This window comes from Protobothrops mucrosquamatus, unplaced genomic scaffold, assembly GCF_001527695.2.
Source record: "Protobothrops mucrosquamatus isolate PMUCROS unplaced genomic scaffold, P.Mucros_1.0 scaffold218, whole genome shotgun sequence".
Classification (NCBI taxonomy): domain Eukaryota; kingdom Metazoa; phylum Chordata; class Lepidosauria; order Squamata; family Viperidae; genus Protobothrops; species Protobothrops mucrosquamatus.
Window position 1 is genome coordinate 707,780 of NW_015386571.1, and position 16,872 is coordinate 724,651.

Here is a 16,872-nt window from a genome sequence, read left to right on the forward strand (position 1 = left end):
GGTTTCATAGTCATTCAAGGAGGGCCTATCTATCAACTTCTCAAATTCTTTCAAGATTGAGAAAAGGAGAATACAAAAGATTCACTTCTTGAGGAGCATGGTCCCTATTTTCTTCAGAGATTGTAGATTGTAGCCCTTGCCCATCCGTAGTAGATGGCAGATCTTAGCTGATTTTGGCTGGTCTCCAAAAGCTAAGTTAGGCTGGATTTTATTAATACAGTGATTCAGTGGGAGACTACAGTACTCCTATTACTGTAAGCCCCAGTGCACTCTGGAATGTCAAAAAAATCCCTGAAGAAGGCATGGTGTATCACTCCTATATAGAGGCAAACAAAACAATATGGACATGTCCATCATATCATCAGGAGTCAAACATAACTTGAGAGGTCTCAGAATAGAGCTGGAAGGGACCTTTGAGGTCTTCTAGTCCAACCACCTGCTCAAGCAGGAGACCCTATACTATTTCAGACAAGTGACTGTCCAGTCTCTTCTTAAAAACCTCCAGTGATGAAGCACCCACAACTTCTGATGGCAAGCTGTTCCAGTAGTTAATTGTCCTCACTGTTAGGAAGTTTCTTCTTAATTCCAAGTTGCTTCTCTCCTTGATTAGTTTCCATCCATTGTTTGTTGTCCTGCCCTCTAGTGCTTTGGAAAATATGTCAACCCCCCTCCTGTTTGTGGCAACCTCTCAAATGCTGGAATATTGCTATCATGCCCACCGTTGTCCTTCTTTTCTCTGGCTCTTTAGCTCTTGCTTTAAGCAGAGAAAGTTGTTCTATCATCTTCTCTGTGCATCCTTAAATTACAAGAAAAAAATAGCAGACAGATGGGCACTTTGTTGAGTGCTTTTGAGTCCCTTCAAACAACTACTCTAAAAATGTGCAAACTCACAAATTGTTTTAAGTATTCAGTCAGAATACTTGCAGAGGCTTAACCTCTTTGAAGGTGAGCAATGGAATACTTCTGTATCCATCACAGAAAGGTCAAGTGGAAGAAACACAAAGGAGCAGCATTTAGTGACAACCTTAAGGATTATTTTGGAATGAACTTTCAGCCCAATCTAAATTACATAAATAATTAAAAAACCTAATAAATATTTCTACTCTTTTAACAAATAGACTCAAATGCATTCACAAATTGTCAGTAATCCAGTGACATTATCCTTAGAGGATTGGAAACGAGAATGTTGTAGGTGCCTCTAATGGATTCATTATTAAATTCAACTGGATCAGGACTGCACTCTAGTGGGAATTTCACTGAATTATTAGCATTAGAAAAGCAATGAAGTTAAGATTCATATGTGGCTAGAAAAGATGATTAAAATACAGATAGAATTTAAACCAGAACTCTGTTTGCTAGGAATATTAGGCTTGAATTATGGAAAAGAGAATGAGTATTTAATATTACATGTGTTAACAGCTGCGAGGATAATATTTGCCCAATTTTGGAAAAATGAAAATTTACCATCTGATCAGATTATAACAAAAATACTTGAATGTGCAGAAATGGGTAAATTAACTTTAGAAACGAAAGAGAAAGAAGACACAATTTATTTCAAAACATGGGAAAAATTTTACCAATTGTTATCAACACGATAGAATGAGAAAAGACTATGAAACTTAAAGAGATAATTGATAATTTGTATTTATATTTTATGACTATTTGTATGAACTTTTCTTTTTTTTCTTTTTTTTGTATTTGTGATTTTAATAATAGAGTAAATTATAACCAATAATATATTACTATTTTAAAGTTATTACAACTAATTAGTATTAAGCATTGTTAATTAGTAAAATGAATGAGATATATTGACTAACTTGTTATTTACATGACTATATTGAAAGCTGTTTAATACTAGAGTAATTATTAAGATTTAATATGTATACCCGGACGGGTTTACTTGCTGAAGAGATGTTATTTTGTGGGATTAATCCCACTTTTGTGTTTACCCCTTTCCTTTGTTTTAACCCTTTTGTGTGTTTCCCTTTGTTTTACCTTTATTGACCTTATTCCCTTGTTACCCTTATAAAACTCAATAAAATATTTGTTAAAAAAAAAAGCAATGAAGCAATGTTTTTCTTTAATGCCAATGGGTGGTAAGTTCCCAAAAATATAGCTGGCTATTTTTGCAAAGAAGTGTACAAATTCTGGGCTGTATGCTTGGAGCTTGCAAAATCTGTAATTGGGCAGAGGGAAGAGAAGACAATACTGGAATTTGACTTAGATCTTTCACTGCCTTCAAAAGAACACTATGGCACTTGAACAACTAATTCCAGGCTACGTCTGTACTATATATGTAATGAAATATGACTTCTAAAGCTGTAGATACTTTTTTTGTATCAGTCTTACCTTTCAGCAGTGAATGCAGATTCTGTATCAATGTAAATAACTGCCCCGTCCAATCCTCCCATGTTAGTGGGCAGTGTGGCGAGCAAGCTCATCATAATACACAACTGAGTTTTACCACAACCTGACGGACCCGTTATCTAATAACAGAAGTAGACACAAACAGCATTATAATCTTTCTGTAAATCTACAGCTTCTATTTTTAGGTTTAGCCTCTGCATCACTATACCTCAATAGTATTGTGTAATTTTACAATGCCATATCTCAGTTTGATTTAAAAAATAGCAAAAGTAATAGATTTTGAGAGAATAGGGTTTGATAGTATGATGCAATGTCCAAATATTTTTTAAAAAACATATATGTTTATTTTTTAAAAATATTTCTTTCAAGTAAAATATAGTAATACAGGTGGTCCTTGAGCAGTGACCACAATTGAGCCCAAAATTTATGTTGCTAAGTGAAACATTTATTAAGTGAGTTTGCCCCATTTGACGATTTTTCTTGCCACAGCTGTTAAGTGAATCATCTCATTTGCTAATTTAGTAATATGGTTGTTAAGTGAATCGGGTTTCCCCATTGACTTTGCTTGTCAGAAGGTTGCAAAAGCTGATCAAATGACTCCAGGACAGGGCAACGGTCATAAATATGAACCAGTTGCCAAGCATCCGAATTTTGATCACATGGCCATGGGGATGATGCAACGGTTGTAAGTGTGAAAAACAATCATAAGTCATTTTTTTCAATGCCATTGTAACTTTGAATGGTCACTAAATGAACTGCTGTAAGTCAAGGACTAGCTGTACTATACCAACTAATTTAAAGGCACGATATAAGGAAAGATAAGGAAACAGCCAAATCTAGTTTATACCAACAACATTCATTATACCTTTTAGGTTTTCTTCTGACCCAACTCTTAGTTTCATATAATAAAACAAGCAAAAGTATACTCATAGGCACCACTAGTTTTAGTTCTGTTGACCCACATATATTCCTTGCAACAGGCCACATTCTACTTTCTACATTTCCACCATAATAACAAAATTAATATGTAACATACATATCAAACATTAGAACCACTATGGTGCCTATAATTTCAATCCCCCAAAACTTCCCCCCCAGAAAAACATTTTTACTTCCCTTTGTAAGGTGGGGGGGAGCCCATTTCAAAGAAGGGGAGCTCAAAAAAAGATTGTTTCCCCTCATATCTCATATCTCCTCCCCACCGCACCTCAAGATAGGAGGGGATCTTCAATAGGCGATTCCTGGTCTGGATTTGGTAGACTGTCTCTTTGATACCCAAAGTCTGAGCCATATATCATGACAAGGGAGAAACTTTCAGAAAGCTGCACTGTGGTTAGTACTATACCCACAGAGCAACTTTTGCAGCTTTCAGAATGTTTCAATTCAATTTCAAATTTGTAACTAGACAAATGCAATTATCAGGATATTTTCATCAGCTAAATTCTATTTGCACTTTGCTATTCTTATTTTCAGACATCTTTTCCTCTCTTCTCCCTAGTATAATAATTAATGCTTACAACACAAGTTAAGACACCATATGCTTAGTTGGTAGTTCAGGTCTTAAGTCCATTACAATGAATGACTGCAACACTAGTAGCATATGGAATATTGTAACATTTCCAACTGAGATGGTTAAGTTTTGGGGGCTGAAAATGCAATAAAAAGTTATTTCCTCATTTTTCCCACAGGCTTTTCTTGTTTTTGGTTTTCCCCCAAGGTACTGAAAGAGTGGTTATAAGTATATTCTTTTAAACTCAGAATAACGTGATTATGAAATGCAAACATACATTGCTTGGAATAGCTGCCAGAATTTAACAAGCTCTGAGCTCATTTGGGATATTTTCTGTAACTCTCTGGGTTAAGAATGCAGCCTTGCCAGAAACAAGACATTTGTTATCAGAAATACTCTTCTTTTTTTTTAAAAAAAAAAGTTTTTTATTTATAATATAGTTAAAAAATATATTGGACATGACGTAACATTCCAGTATAAATATTTCTATCAAATTATTTCTCTTCTTACATTTAGTTCTTTATCTCTATAGATACATATGAGGTTTTTTATACAATACTTCATTTCTCTATTTGCTAACCTAAGATTATATACATTTCCATCTTAACGCTAATCTATAACCCCAACAGTCCTCCTCAATTCCCACCAATAGTAAAATTTATCCCAGATTTCAAAGTATTCTGATCCACTTTTATCCTTCAGTTCCATCGTAAGCCTGTCCATTTCAGCACAAGATAGTATTTCATATAGTATCTCTTCCTCTGTGGGAGTTTCTTTGTTCTTTCATTTCTGTGCAAATGCCAATCTGGCAGCAGTCAAGATGTGCAGCATCAAATAAACTATCCCCTTATCATATTTCTCTGTGGTTATGCCCAATAAAAAAAGTTCAGGTTTTTAGCTCTGTCTCCAACATTAATATTTCTTTCAACCATTTTCTTATCCTATTCCAATAATCACAAGCTTTAGGGTATTCCCACCACATATGGTAGTAGGTCCCTATTGCTATTTTGCATTTCCAACATATGGGTGAGAGATTTGGGCCCATTTTGGCTAACCTTGTGGGTGGGAAATGCCATCTATAAAACATCTTGTAGAGATTTTCCTTATAAGAGGTAGCTAAGGTGAGATCAGAAACACTCTTCTTGATGAAGTATATAATCTAATGTACAAAACAAAATAGCTTCAATAAGCAATCCCAGCCCACTGTTTCTGCCTGTCCTTACTCTAGCACAACCATCAAAATCAATCCAGTGATTTACTGCTCACTTGGGAGTTCCCACAGACTATTGATAGGAATATAAACATAAGATTTCTCACAAGCATATTTTTTTTCTTCTTTCAGGAGTAGTCAAACCATGTTTTGTTTGCTTGCTTGCTTTCATTATAGCATGTGAATCTTTCCAATCTAAACTTTAAAGCTCTTTATCAAATACCAGTCCTTATTTATTTAATTTATATGCCGACCATCTCACCTGGTGGCGACTCTAGATGGTTTACAATCGGTAAGTATTAAATATTAAAATAATAAATATTAACATTAAAAATGGAGTTAAAATTAACCAAGGAAGGAAGGGAGTGAGATCCCCATGGAGAGAAGGTGGGGTTTTAACTTACTCCATTAACCACTCCCAGGATGACATATGCTCAATTTATCACAAACTTTGAAAACCATATGCATCTTAGGTTTTATCATCAACGAAAATAAAAACTTATTTCTGTATTATTTTCAAAACCAGTCTATTGGTTTATATTTTGTTTTATTAACTGGTGACATATTTGTGTGTTTGTACCATCTCACATTTTGGCAGAAACTATAACAAGTTGACAGTTTTAGAATCTAATTGATTTCAATGTGAGCATCGCTTAACTCTCTCCCACAAAAATCTGACTGACTATATTCTTCCTTTTAGGAACTAATGGAATGAATGCAAAAGAGAGAAAAATTCACTGCTGAGAATTCATTGAAAATACCTTGTTCTATTTTTATTCTGAAGTTGGGTACAAAACGCCTTCCCTACAGTAACAACATTCAAGTTTTCCTTTGTAGAAAGAATGCCACTTTTCATGTAATGGTTCATTATTTTCAAGGCAAACAATGATTAATCACAAAAGGGCATGATTCAATTCCTTCTTTAAACTTCACTAATGATTTAAAAAAATACGCTGGGGAATCAGTGCCAGAACATTTTTCTGACTCTCTGAGAAACAGGATAAGAACTGGCAACAGGGAAAAAGTGTATTCGAGTTTCAACTTTCCAACCACATCATCAGTCATAAAAACGAATAGTAAATTTTTTCAGCATCAGTTCTTTAAGTGAAGCCACAAAAGTATGGAATAAAAAAAAACCTCTTTTCTTGTGATAAAACTGAAGTCTAGGTATTAAACTCCTTATGTTTTAGAATAGGTATCTAAAGCAGAGAATAACCACAGCTGATGAGGCTATGAAGACCTGGATGAGACAAAACACACTCAGGTCAAGGTACTCCCATAACATGGTCCTAGTAGTTACTCTGCATGTAGTTGTGTTTCCTTGCATAGAAAGTGGTTCGTGATTTGGGGGTGCTCCAGAATCTATAGCTCCTGCTCAAAGAACAGATAGAAGTTGTAGCTGGGGAGGTTATGTCTACCTTCAGTTGATTCAGCAGTTTTAAACCAACCAGGAACAGAAGGGCCCAAACCTAATCATCACTTGATCACCACTTGACTGGACTAGTGCAGTGAGTGCCCTCCATCTGGGGCTGTCTTGGAAGACAACTCAGAAGCCACAGCTGGTTAAAAAAAAATGCAGTGGCATGATACTGCCAATACAGAATTACATATTTAATATAAAGTCATTGCAATGGTTATTAGTAGACTTCCACATCCAATTTAACATGCTGATTATTATCCCTAAAGTTCCAAATGGTGCAGTAGCAGGAGACATCAGGCAACACAGAATCTGCTGGTGTCCTATGGTCAAAGAGGGAAGGCTAAATAAAAGATCCCTCCCCTCATGAGGTATGCGAGCCATGATGGGGACAATTAGGCCTTCTTTTTTAATAACCCCCCCATCTTATGGAACACTCTCCCCAGGAAATACATTCAATTCTCCCACTTTGTCACAGTTCCAGAAACATCTTAAAACTGTTTTATTTCCATCTGCTTTTATCCATGTTGACTGTGGTACCTATCTTGCATTTTATTTGGGGCTTGCCTTTGCTTTTTCTGATTATGTTTTGGTTTTGATACTTTAAAAAAGATCAGGTATTTATTATTCTATGTGTTTTTATGGCCAATGCTGTACACCATCTAGAGTACTTTGAGATAGTATAATGGTGTGTGGGAATGACCGTCAGGCCTAACATTTTAACACCATAAATGAATATTCACTGGAAATATGTTACTGTAAATAAACAGATACAAGTAAGTTTAGCTAAATGTCCACCTTTTACCTCTGTAAGACTACCACAGGCAATTCCACCATGCAATATTTTATCCAGATCTTCTAGCGTTGTTGGCAAGAATGCTGTTGAAGGATTGGTGGTCCTTTTCATTTTCATTTCATAAGCCTAAAACAAGGAATCATTTTAAAAGATGCTATATATAATTGTTAAGAAAACTGCTTAGTATTACTTTCTTCCAAAAGTATAACTGCAGTGTTTTGCTTATCAAAATATAAAAGAAAATTCCTGGTAGGTTTTTAATTTATTTTCTTGTCTTCATTAAGTTTTTCCTAAGCTTTCTGATCAAAGATAATATACTAAAGTAGTTACAATATTTGTATAGTGCAAATTTCAACTTTGATATTACAATGACATGTAAGTATATGCCTTTTCCTTCTTTGGACAGTAAAAAGCTTAATTTGCAAGATACAATTTCAGAAGAAATTATTACCCTTGTAGTTAAAAATAGCTGGAAAGCATACTGTCCAGGAAAACTGACTGGCTCTAAAGTCTGGGTTCTCTGAAAGGTTTATTGAAGTCCCTGTGAAGAACTACTATGAATTTTTATAAAGGAATTTATCCAATAATTTAAATAACTAAAAGATAGGGGGAAGTTCAGGATTTTTTAATAGTTTGCTTTTCCTCAAGAGATTGGAGTTATTTGAAATGGTTCCACTTAATAGTGGGTGAACCAGATTTACAGCAACCACATATTTAATACATATTTTAAATTTAGCTATCTACCTAAAATGCTTTCCTTGCCTGTGATTGCTAATCAGTGTGTCTGTATAGTAGGTATTTTGTTGGCCCCATCAGTATCACTTTACATTAGCTTAGGCCAGGGGTAGGCAACCTTGGCTCTTTTATGACTCGTGGACTTCAACTCCCAGAATTCCTGAGCCAGCCATGCTAAGGGGAAAGGGAGAGGTTTTCAAGCTGAGCCATGCTGGCTCAGGAATTCTGGGAGTTGAAGTCCATGAGTCATAAAAGAGCCAAGGTTGCCTACCCCTGGCTTAGGCTAAAGTGAATTTGCCATTTTAATCCCTATTCCACTAGTTTGCAATGATACTTTTGGATTTCTTCATAACATAGTATGATATGTCATGACATGACATGACATGACATGACAACACACACACACACACACATACACAGAGAGAGGGAGGGAGGGAGGGAGGGAGGGAGGGAGGGAGGGAGAGCGCTAAATGCACATTATTCCTTTTTGAGGTAAGCTCTTTTATGCAAAATGTGGAGAAACAGAAAAAAATACTATGCCTAAGAAATTAAAGACACAAGAAGCAGAAATGAAAAGATAGCTAAATCTGTTTTACAATGCCATTCACTGTATTTCTATACTTGCAAAGTTTTGCCATACCCTTCCACTTCATGTACTGCTTTCTGTATCTTAAACCTACTAGACTTCCCCTTTTGAGAATCTCATCAATTCTTTTCAACCACAATTTTTCAATCCACTTCTTCCTGCCAACCCATTCAATCTTGTTTTGTGCCAATTATTTAGTAATTCTAACTTCATTTACTCTCTCTATATATGCATAAGCAAACCATCAAAATGTACTTATTTTGAACTGGACACTCATTTTTGGCCACCATAAATTATTTGATATTTGCCCGTGGAGTTGAATAGCTTCCTGGAGATACTATCATAAAGTCAGTTATAAATTAAGAGGCAACAGTCCCCATATAGAACCATATCCCTCTACTGCAAGAGTTGGTCATTCTGTTTAAACAGCAGTCTATTCCTTAAGCAGCCACCAAACTCGAAAGCATCTCTAATCCCATACTATAATGATAGGATTGTTTGAAGTTATGACAATGGACTTAGTTCAAATCCAAGTAAATAATGTTCAGCAGGTCACCTAATCCAGGTGCTTGATAACACTCAAAGAATTCTAAAACTGGCGAGAAGGATTTATCTTTGTACTGTAGAAACCAAGTTGCTTCCTTCTTTTGAACAAGCTACATTCTTTCAAATAGTATATAATTTGGTTCTGAATTAAGAAATGTCTGCTAATTTATCCAGAACCTACTTTTAGTATCTTATATCTCCATTCTTACCACAATTACTGGGTCCCAAAATTGACTTTATTACTCTCCAATCTTTTGGTGGTATAGGCAATTATTTTAAAAAAACGATCAAGGATATCTATATCCATCCATTTAGCTATCCATCCATCTAGCTATTCATCCATCTAGCTATCCATCCATCCATTTATCTATCTATCCAGAGAGAGAGAGAGAGAGAGAGCGAGCAGCTGGATAGCACAGTGGTTGAGTACCACCTTTGACATGGCAGGTACCTACCTTACTATTATGGGTTCTTGGGCAAAGACCTCCTACCTCAAAAAATGAGAGTAACATAATCTAGGAGTGTCATACCAGCTCAGATACTGCCCAGATGAATAAGATCTGCATCAGATGTTAAAGAACCAGAACAATCTGATGACAAGTGTATTGGAACAAATCATACATGGATAAGAGAACCTGGAATTGATAGGATGTTCCTACAACAGCACACTTAATGATAGGGGGTATATGAAATGTATGAAGGAACTTTGGATGAATAGACAATCTGAATCCACATTAACAGAGAAACAGCTAGTTAGTTACTCAACACTTCAACATAGTAAAGAGGAAGCTGCTCTCACAACTTGAGATAGATCAACTACATAGGCCAATTATATACCAGACTCAAAAACTCAAGAAGACATGTAACAACAATTGGCAGTGCAGCCAACACCTGAAGCTGAAACATCACTACTCTCCATTACACAACACAGCTGCTGATATTAGACATAAGATCATCTATAAACTAACTACAGTTGACTCACGAGATGGGATACCAAGGCTCAGTACAGAAGTACCATTAGACAATATGCCAGAAGATGCCATTAGCATTCAAACCAAAGAACTGGTCTCTGTTACAGGTGCTGTAATCCTGGAGATGCATGGCTACACAATCAAGAACAGACGTACATGCCCCACCCCTCCAGAAAACGAGGTTAGGGGCTAAGATCAAGGCAACTTGGAGAAATATTAGTCAGCTGGTGGAATAACAGAAAGACGTGAAGTTTAGAGTTAGAACTTTGTGGTTTTTTCCTATGCTGATTTGTGAAAGACTACCTACCGTTTGCATTCTGGGAGCACAGGATTGGCTGACAGTCCGAAAAAGTTTCTGGACACTCCAGTAGCTCTGTCCAGTCATTTTCATTAATTCCAGGAAAGAAAGACATAAGAAATCCTGCAAAAAGCATTAAGAAATACTTCACATGTGCTCAAAGCTACATACTTCAAGTACTGTCTCATTTATTATATATTTTCTTTCATAAAAGAACTTTTCTTACCCGGCAAGTAATAATCTGATGTCGACTTAGTCTCTCACAAATGTCTTGAGGTAAACCTGCTCTTCTTAGCTTTTTATTTGCCATGTTCACATAGTTATTGGCTAGAAAGTTAACTCTATAACCAACCAACAAAGAAATAATATTAGTTCAGAATCTAACTTAAGAATAAAATCATTTTTCATTGTATTAAATACAGTGCTGAACAAACATATATTCAAGTCTATGTATTCAACTTACTGTCCAGTAACAGTTCCTGCTCTTTCCACCATGACTTCCTGTGTAATATCCTCTTTAAGATGTTTTATTCTTTCTCACTTTGCATTATTCAGGGTACATTCAAGCAAACACAAGTGTCTTTTTTTTCTTGTAGCCTAGCACATTCTACTAAGTTGCCTTCACTTCAGGTTTCTTCAGATTACACTGTTTCCAACCAAAGTCACTATAATTCGGGTTGCACCAGATGTTTGGAATTGGAGCTGTAAAGGACTGACCACTACCCTTGCTGATGAAAATTATAGTTTAAATCAGGTATGGACAATTTATTTTCCAAAGGAGCCACATGAGAAACTGGAACTGTTGTGGAGGGGTGTACCAGTGTAACCAGATTTGATGTACTCAAACTTTGTCACCTTAACTACTCTGGCTACTCCAGGTGAGAGATGAGCACTGCACAGGTGCAGAAGAGTGGTTTGTCTCTTCGCCCTTTCATGGTTGCCAACACGCTGAAGGAGTGCACGGCAATTGCGTAGAGCCAGACCCAACTTGGCTTCTTCTGCTGCTCCCTGCGGCATCCTTATTTACATTTGATTTCTAATTTCCAACTGACCTCAGGCGGACTGGGCAGGGAGAACCAAAAGGCCAGGGGCCATAAAGTGTCCAGGTTTAGTTTAAATTATTTGGAAGGCAAATTAAAATATAGTACTACACACTTCAAAAGTAGACACATAAAGTCAGATAAATAATGCTAAAAAGCCAGGCTGTTACCCTACCCTGTACCACAATTAACAGTTGAAACTAGTCAGGTTCTGTTACAAGCAACAACTTGGAACACAATGTATTGATGCTAGACATAACTGAACCTTCTCTAATCCACGCAAATCTTATATTGGGTAGCCCACTGATACTGAAGAAAAAAATCATGTTAATAAATAATCCACATTCTACTAATTCTTTACACCTCTATTAGCTAAATGACTAGAGAAAAGTCATATTGGATAATGCTTTTCCATCTCTTTCCCCATCTCACCCACCATGAGATTTAGCCTCAAGTTGCACAACACACTTGTTTATTTTCTTTCTATGTCCACTAAAACCTATTTTTCACAACTGTTTTTAAGCTGAGCTAACTTTAGTTGTGTTAATTGTATATACCCAAGTGTTATTGGAGACTTGGAGACTGCAGCTAGAATCAGTTTAGCTACCTGTTGCTCGTTTGACTTTAGGAAATTTTCAGTCTGTTTTCTTTCTGCTTCCTGGCTTTTTACCATTATTTAACTGGCTTTATGTCTCTATTTTTAAAGTGCATAGTACTATATTTTAATTATGCTCTGCAACATTTTGGATGCTTTTCCTTGGCAGAAAAGCAGTTATACATATTAGAAATAGGAAAATCCATTTAATGTATTTAGAGGGCATTTGTTTCATAATAACTCATCCACTTAAACTACATTTCAATTCTTTATTTAAACTTTTGGGGAATAACTGAAGCCAGACTCTTACAAGTGATAATATTTGCTTCCTTCAAATTCTTGATGTAGCTTTCTTTAAGCTCCCCTCCTGAAAGCAAAATTATTACTTTTACAAAAATTACTCTGCAGAGAAAAAGTCAAAGGGAGCAAAGAGAATACAACCTTTAGCAAAATGAGATATTTTTTTTCTGGGTCTAAAAATAATAAAAATAATTCTCAACTCATTTTTTTAATTTAGGAACTTAAGAAAAAATGCAGATAATGAAAAAATATCAAACCTACTACTCTTTTCATCCCTTTATTTTAAAAGTCCATTTGGAAGATGTAAGATATCAGAAGTGCCTTTATTCACTACACGAAGAATTATCTCCATCATAAACCAACACATGAACACAGAAGAAAAACAGGGTATCTGACCCATTTAATCCACTACTTGATACTCAAAATAACAGTTAATATTACTATCCTGCATATATTCTCAAGCAACTGATATTCAGGGGCACACTGCCCCAATACGTAAAGCATTATAGAACCCTTATTGTTATGGATCTTCATATGCTGCTCCATCTAACTCTTTTAGAACCATTCAAGTTCATGGCCACCGAAATATTGCAGAACTTTCCACAGTTTAACTATGTTCTATTGGAAGAGGTACATCCTTTATCTACTTAAATCTCTTATTAAACACCATCATTGACTTCAATTTTCTTCAACTATAGCTAACTATAGTCAGCTCCATCAAGTCTCCTACCCACTCACACTTTCCTTTCCTCCACTCCCCTAAAATTCTTGTCGTTAGGCTATTTTTTTTCCCTAGAAAAAGCAGCTTTTGGAAGATACACCATGGCTTGTGATCAGGTGACATAGCAAATTGCACAAGATTCTAAACAGGAGCCTTTCACTGGGAGAGCGTTCCTGCGCAACTCTCTCCGTGTTTTGGAAGCGGAACTTTTGCAAGTTTTTAACTTTCAGTAGGATAGAGCTGGTCACATAGGTCTGAGCAAAAGCAGAAAAGCAAGGAGGAGGACCCATCTCCCAAGTGCTAAACAGCAACCGGATTCCCAGTGGCAGGATAGTCCAACAACACTCCCGGGCCACGTAAAAGCATTAAGGGGCTGACCATGCAGCCCGGAGAGGCAGCTATCCCACGCGCCCCACCCCAGACTCTGCGAGACTACGATGCATCCATGTTTCCACAAAAGACCTGAAATAAAAGTGCAGCACCAAATAGCAACCTAGACCTTAAAAGCGCGGGGGTTGTTCTGTCTCCATCATGGAGGAAAAAAAGATGCAAAGACTTCTTTACGACACGCTCCGTTGCAGAAAAAAAATTATGCCCCCGTCGGTAGAAAGTCTTATCCCGCCCAATCGCAAACCACACGAAATCACCCATCCTAACCTGGACTCTTTTCAAAGCCTCCCACTTCTCTACAGGAAACTTCCACGAAAGTGCAGCTTCGAGTTATGATTGGCCTCCGACTCTAGCTCTTCATCGCTATAAGTCTTCCGCGATGAAAGGGATTCTGGGAATTATAGTTCGGTTTTAGTGGAGGACTCGTCTTAAAAATTAAATGCTTTCTGGATCTTTAGGAAAGTGCATTTAATGCAATTTGTTTCTGCATGTGCTGTTCTTTTTCTATAAAAATGTGTGGGGTAGATTTTTAAAAGTGTGTTTATGTATATGTATAGAAATGTATGTGTGTGTACAGAAAGAATATTTACTTTTGTGTAGTTATGTTTCTAGTCAGAGTTCACCATGAAAAACAAATGCAGAGGTTAATTGATTGCCATATGGGATGAAAGCTAAAGTAGAAACCTCATGTTCACACATTCACTTAAATAAGTCAGTTGTGTTCATTTAAATTATGGTTTGTTTTTTATGAGTTAACATAGTTAGATGAAGGCAGCTTCTTTGGACAGTTTAAGGTTCAGTGTATTATTCAACTCCAGTAAGCAAATTAAATATGTTAGTGTGCGTGAAGTCAAGGACAAACATTTGGAAGTAAAGCAAATAAATAGTCTGGTTATTGTAAAATAAGCTTAATGGAATATCCAGTTATACTGCCAATTTCCACTTTGATTTGAAAGCAGGGCTTTTTTTCAGCCGGAACGCGGCGGAACCGCGTTCCGGCACCTTTTTCCGGGCCGGCCGCACCGGAAATAGCCCCTCCCACACCGGAAATAGCCCCTCCCAAATTTTACTTGCATTCCTGTTCTCTAAAGGGGCGGTCCTAGGGTTTGATGAGGGCGTGGCCAGGTTTGAGTTCCGCCACCTTTTCTCCGAGAAAAAAAGCCCTGTTTGAAAGTATGAACACTATTGATAATTTCTCCTTGGTATGTATTTGTTATACAAGTACTCCTCGACTTACAACAGTTCATTTAGTGACCATTCAAAGTTACAATGGCATTGAAAAAAGTGACTTATGACCATTTTTCACAGTTACAACCTTTGAAGCATGCCCATGATCATGTGATCAAAATTCAGATGCTTGGCAACTGGTTCATACTTATGACTGTTAGAACAGAATAACAGAGTTGGAAGGGACCTTGGAGGTTTTTTAGTCCAACCCCCTGCTCAGGCAGAAAATCCTATACCATTTCAGACAAATAGTTGTCCAATCTCTTCTTTAAAACTTCTAGTTTTGGATCATTCACAACTTCTGGAGACAAGTTGTTCCACTAATTAATTGTTCTAACTGTCAGGAAAGTTCTCCTTAGTTCTAGGTTGCTTCCCTCTTTGATTAGTTTCTACCCGTTGCTACTTGTCCTGCCCTCAGGTGCTTTGGAAAATAGCTTGACTCCCTCTTCTGTGTGGCAACCCCTGAGATATTGGAACACTGCTATCATGTCACCCCACTTCTTCTCTTCATTAAACTAGATATACCCAATTACAGCAACCATTCTTTATATGTTTTAGCCTCCAGTTCACTAATCATCTTTGCTGCTCTTCTCTGCACTCTTTCTAGAGTCTTAACATCTTTTTTACATCGTGGCAACCAAAACTGGATGCAGTATTCCAAGTGTGGCCTTACCAAGGCACTATTAAAGTGGTATTGAGACTTCACGTGATCTTGATTCTATCCTTCTGTTAATGCAGCCTAGAACTGTGTTGGCTTTTTTGGCAGCTACAGCACACTGCTGGCTCATATTTAAGTGATTGTCCACTAGGACTCCAAGATCCCTCTCATAATTACTAATATTGAACTAGGTATCACCTATACTATGCATACCTGTACATTTGATTTTTCTTGCCTAAATATAGAATCTTACTTTTTTCACCAATTTCATTTTGTTAGATAGTGCCCAATGTTCAAGTCTGTCAAGATCCTTCTGTATCTTAAGCCTATCTTCTGGAGTGTTGACTATTGTTGCCAGCTTGGTGTTGCCTGCAAATTTGATAAATTCCCCATCTATCCCATCATCCAAATCATTGATGAAGATGTTGAAGAGTAGTGGGCCTAAAACAGAGGAATCAGAGTTTTTTCTTTCTCCCCTCTACCCTACACTTTTTTCTCTTCCCCTTTCCCTCCCTTATTTTACCATTATTTTAACTTTTCTTTGTATTTCTGTGTTTTATATTTTGATAAATTGATAAAAAAATTGAAATTAAAAACATCTAACCTGAACCTGCTAGTGCTATGAACTATTGCCAGCAGATGGCAGTAGCACATAGATAAACTATGGTAGCTTAAAAGTATATTAAAATGCGTGAAACAATTGATTCCACTAATGAACAAAGATCAGAAAGGTGCCATCACATATTCTGTAAGAAAAACAACTATTTCCCACTTTGCTGTTCTTGGGTATATATATGAAAATTATTACCCAAATTACTAACTAAATTGGTTTAGTAATGAATTATTTATTCTTTCCAGTATTTGTGACTGGCCGTTTTGGAATGCATATGGTATGGCTTTCTCTCAAACACCACGCAGAGTGAAGGGTCATTCAAACAAAAATAAAATTGGGCTCTTTGCTGCTTTCCATGTGTATAATACTAATACTGTTATGACTATAACCTCAAACTGGGTGAAAGAGTGCAACATAGGAGGACAATTTTTGAACCAAGGTATCTGAAATGGGCTAATTTAAAGAATGTGTCCAAAATCCAGGACCTATGACTCCTGTAGAATTTAAATTTGGCAAACTTGTGGTTACATCAGAGCTATCAGGCTACTGCCCAGAGGGTCAGTAGATAGGTTTCACCATCACCCCAGCCCTACCGAGGCCAGGAGGACCGGCACCTCCTTTAACTGCCCCACAATCATCAGCTACATTCAAGCTGGAAGGAAGTCAGAAGTCACTCCCACTTCCACTGCTTCTTTCCCATTGGCTATTCTATTTCTCTATTTAGGCAAGGACATATCTCTGAAACAATGACCCAGCGAATCATGGGTTGTTTAGTTCAGGGGTTCCCAACCTGTGGTCTGTAGCCCAGTAGTGAGCCGTGGCCTACTGGCCACTGGGCTGCAGGATAGGCTGGCCAGTATGCATATATGCGTGCGCACACACACCCACTCTC

At 36.9% G+C, this 16,872-nt stretch overlaps 1 protein-coding gene across 2 annotated transcripts in view; it reads right to left on the bottom strand.

The window, feature by feature from the left end:
• RAD51B (RAD51 paralog B) overlaps positions 1–13,846 on the bottom strand; it is a 320,577-nt gene extending 306,731 nt beyond the window's left edge. The window contains exons 1-5 of one of the 2 annotated variants that reach the window (XM_015814093.1): positions 13,750–13,846; positions 10,663–10,777; positions 10,446–10,559; positions 7,310–7,426; positions 2,350–2,486 (exon numbers count right to left, since the gene is read on the bottom strand). In XM_015814093.1, the coding sequence (XP_015669579.1) occupies positions 2,350–2,486; positions 7,310–7,426; positions 10,446–10,559; positions 10,663–10,746 (452 nt within the window). In that variant the 5' untranslated portion in view covers positions 10,747–10,777; positions 13,750–13,846. Of the gene's footprint in view, positions 1–2,349; positions 2,487–7,309; positions 7,427–10,445; positions 10,560–10,662; positions 10,778–13,591; positions 13,624–13,749 lie in introns of those variants that run through there. The other variant, XM_015814094.1, reaches the window with a different exon arrangement.
• Positions 13,847–16,872: the final 3,026 nt, after the last annotated feature.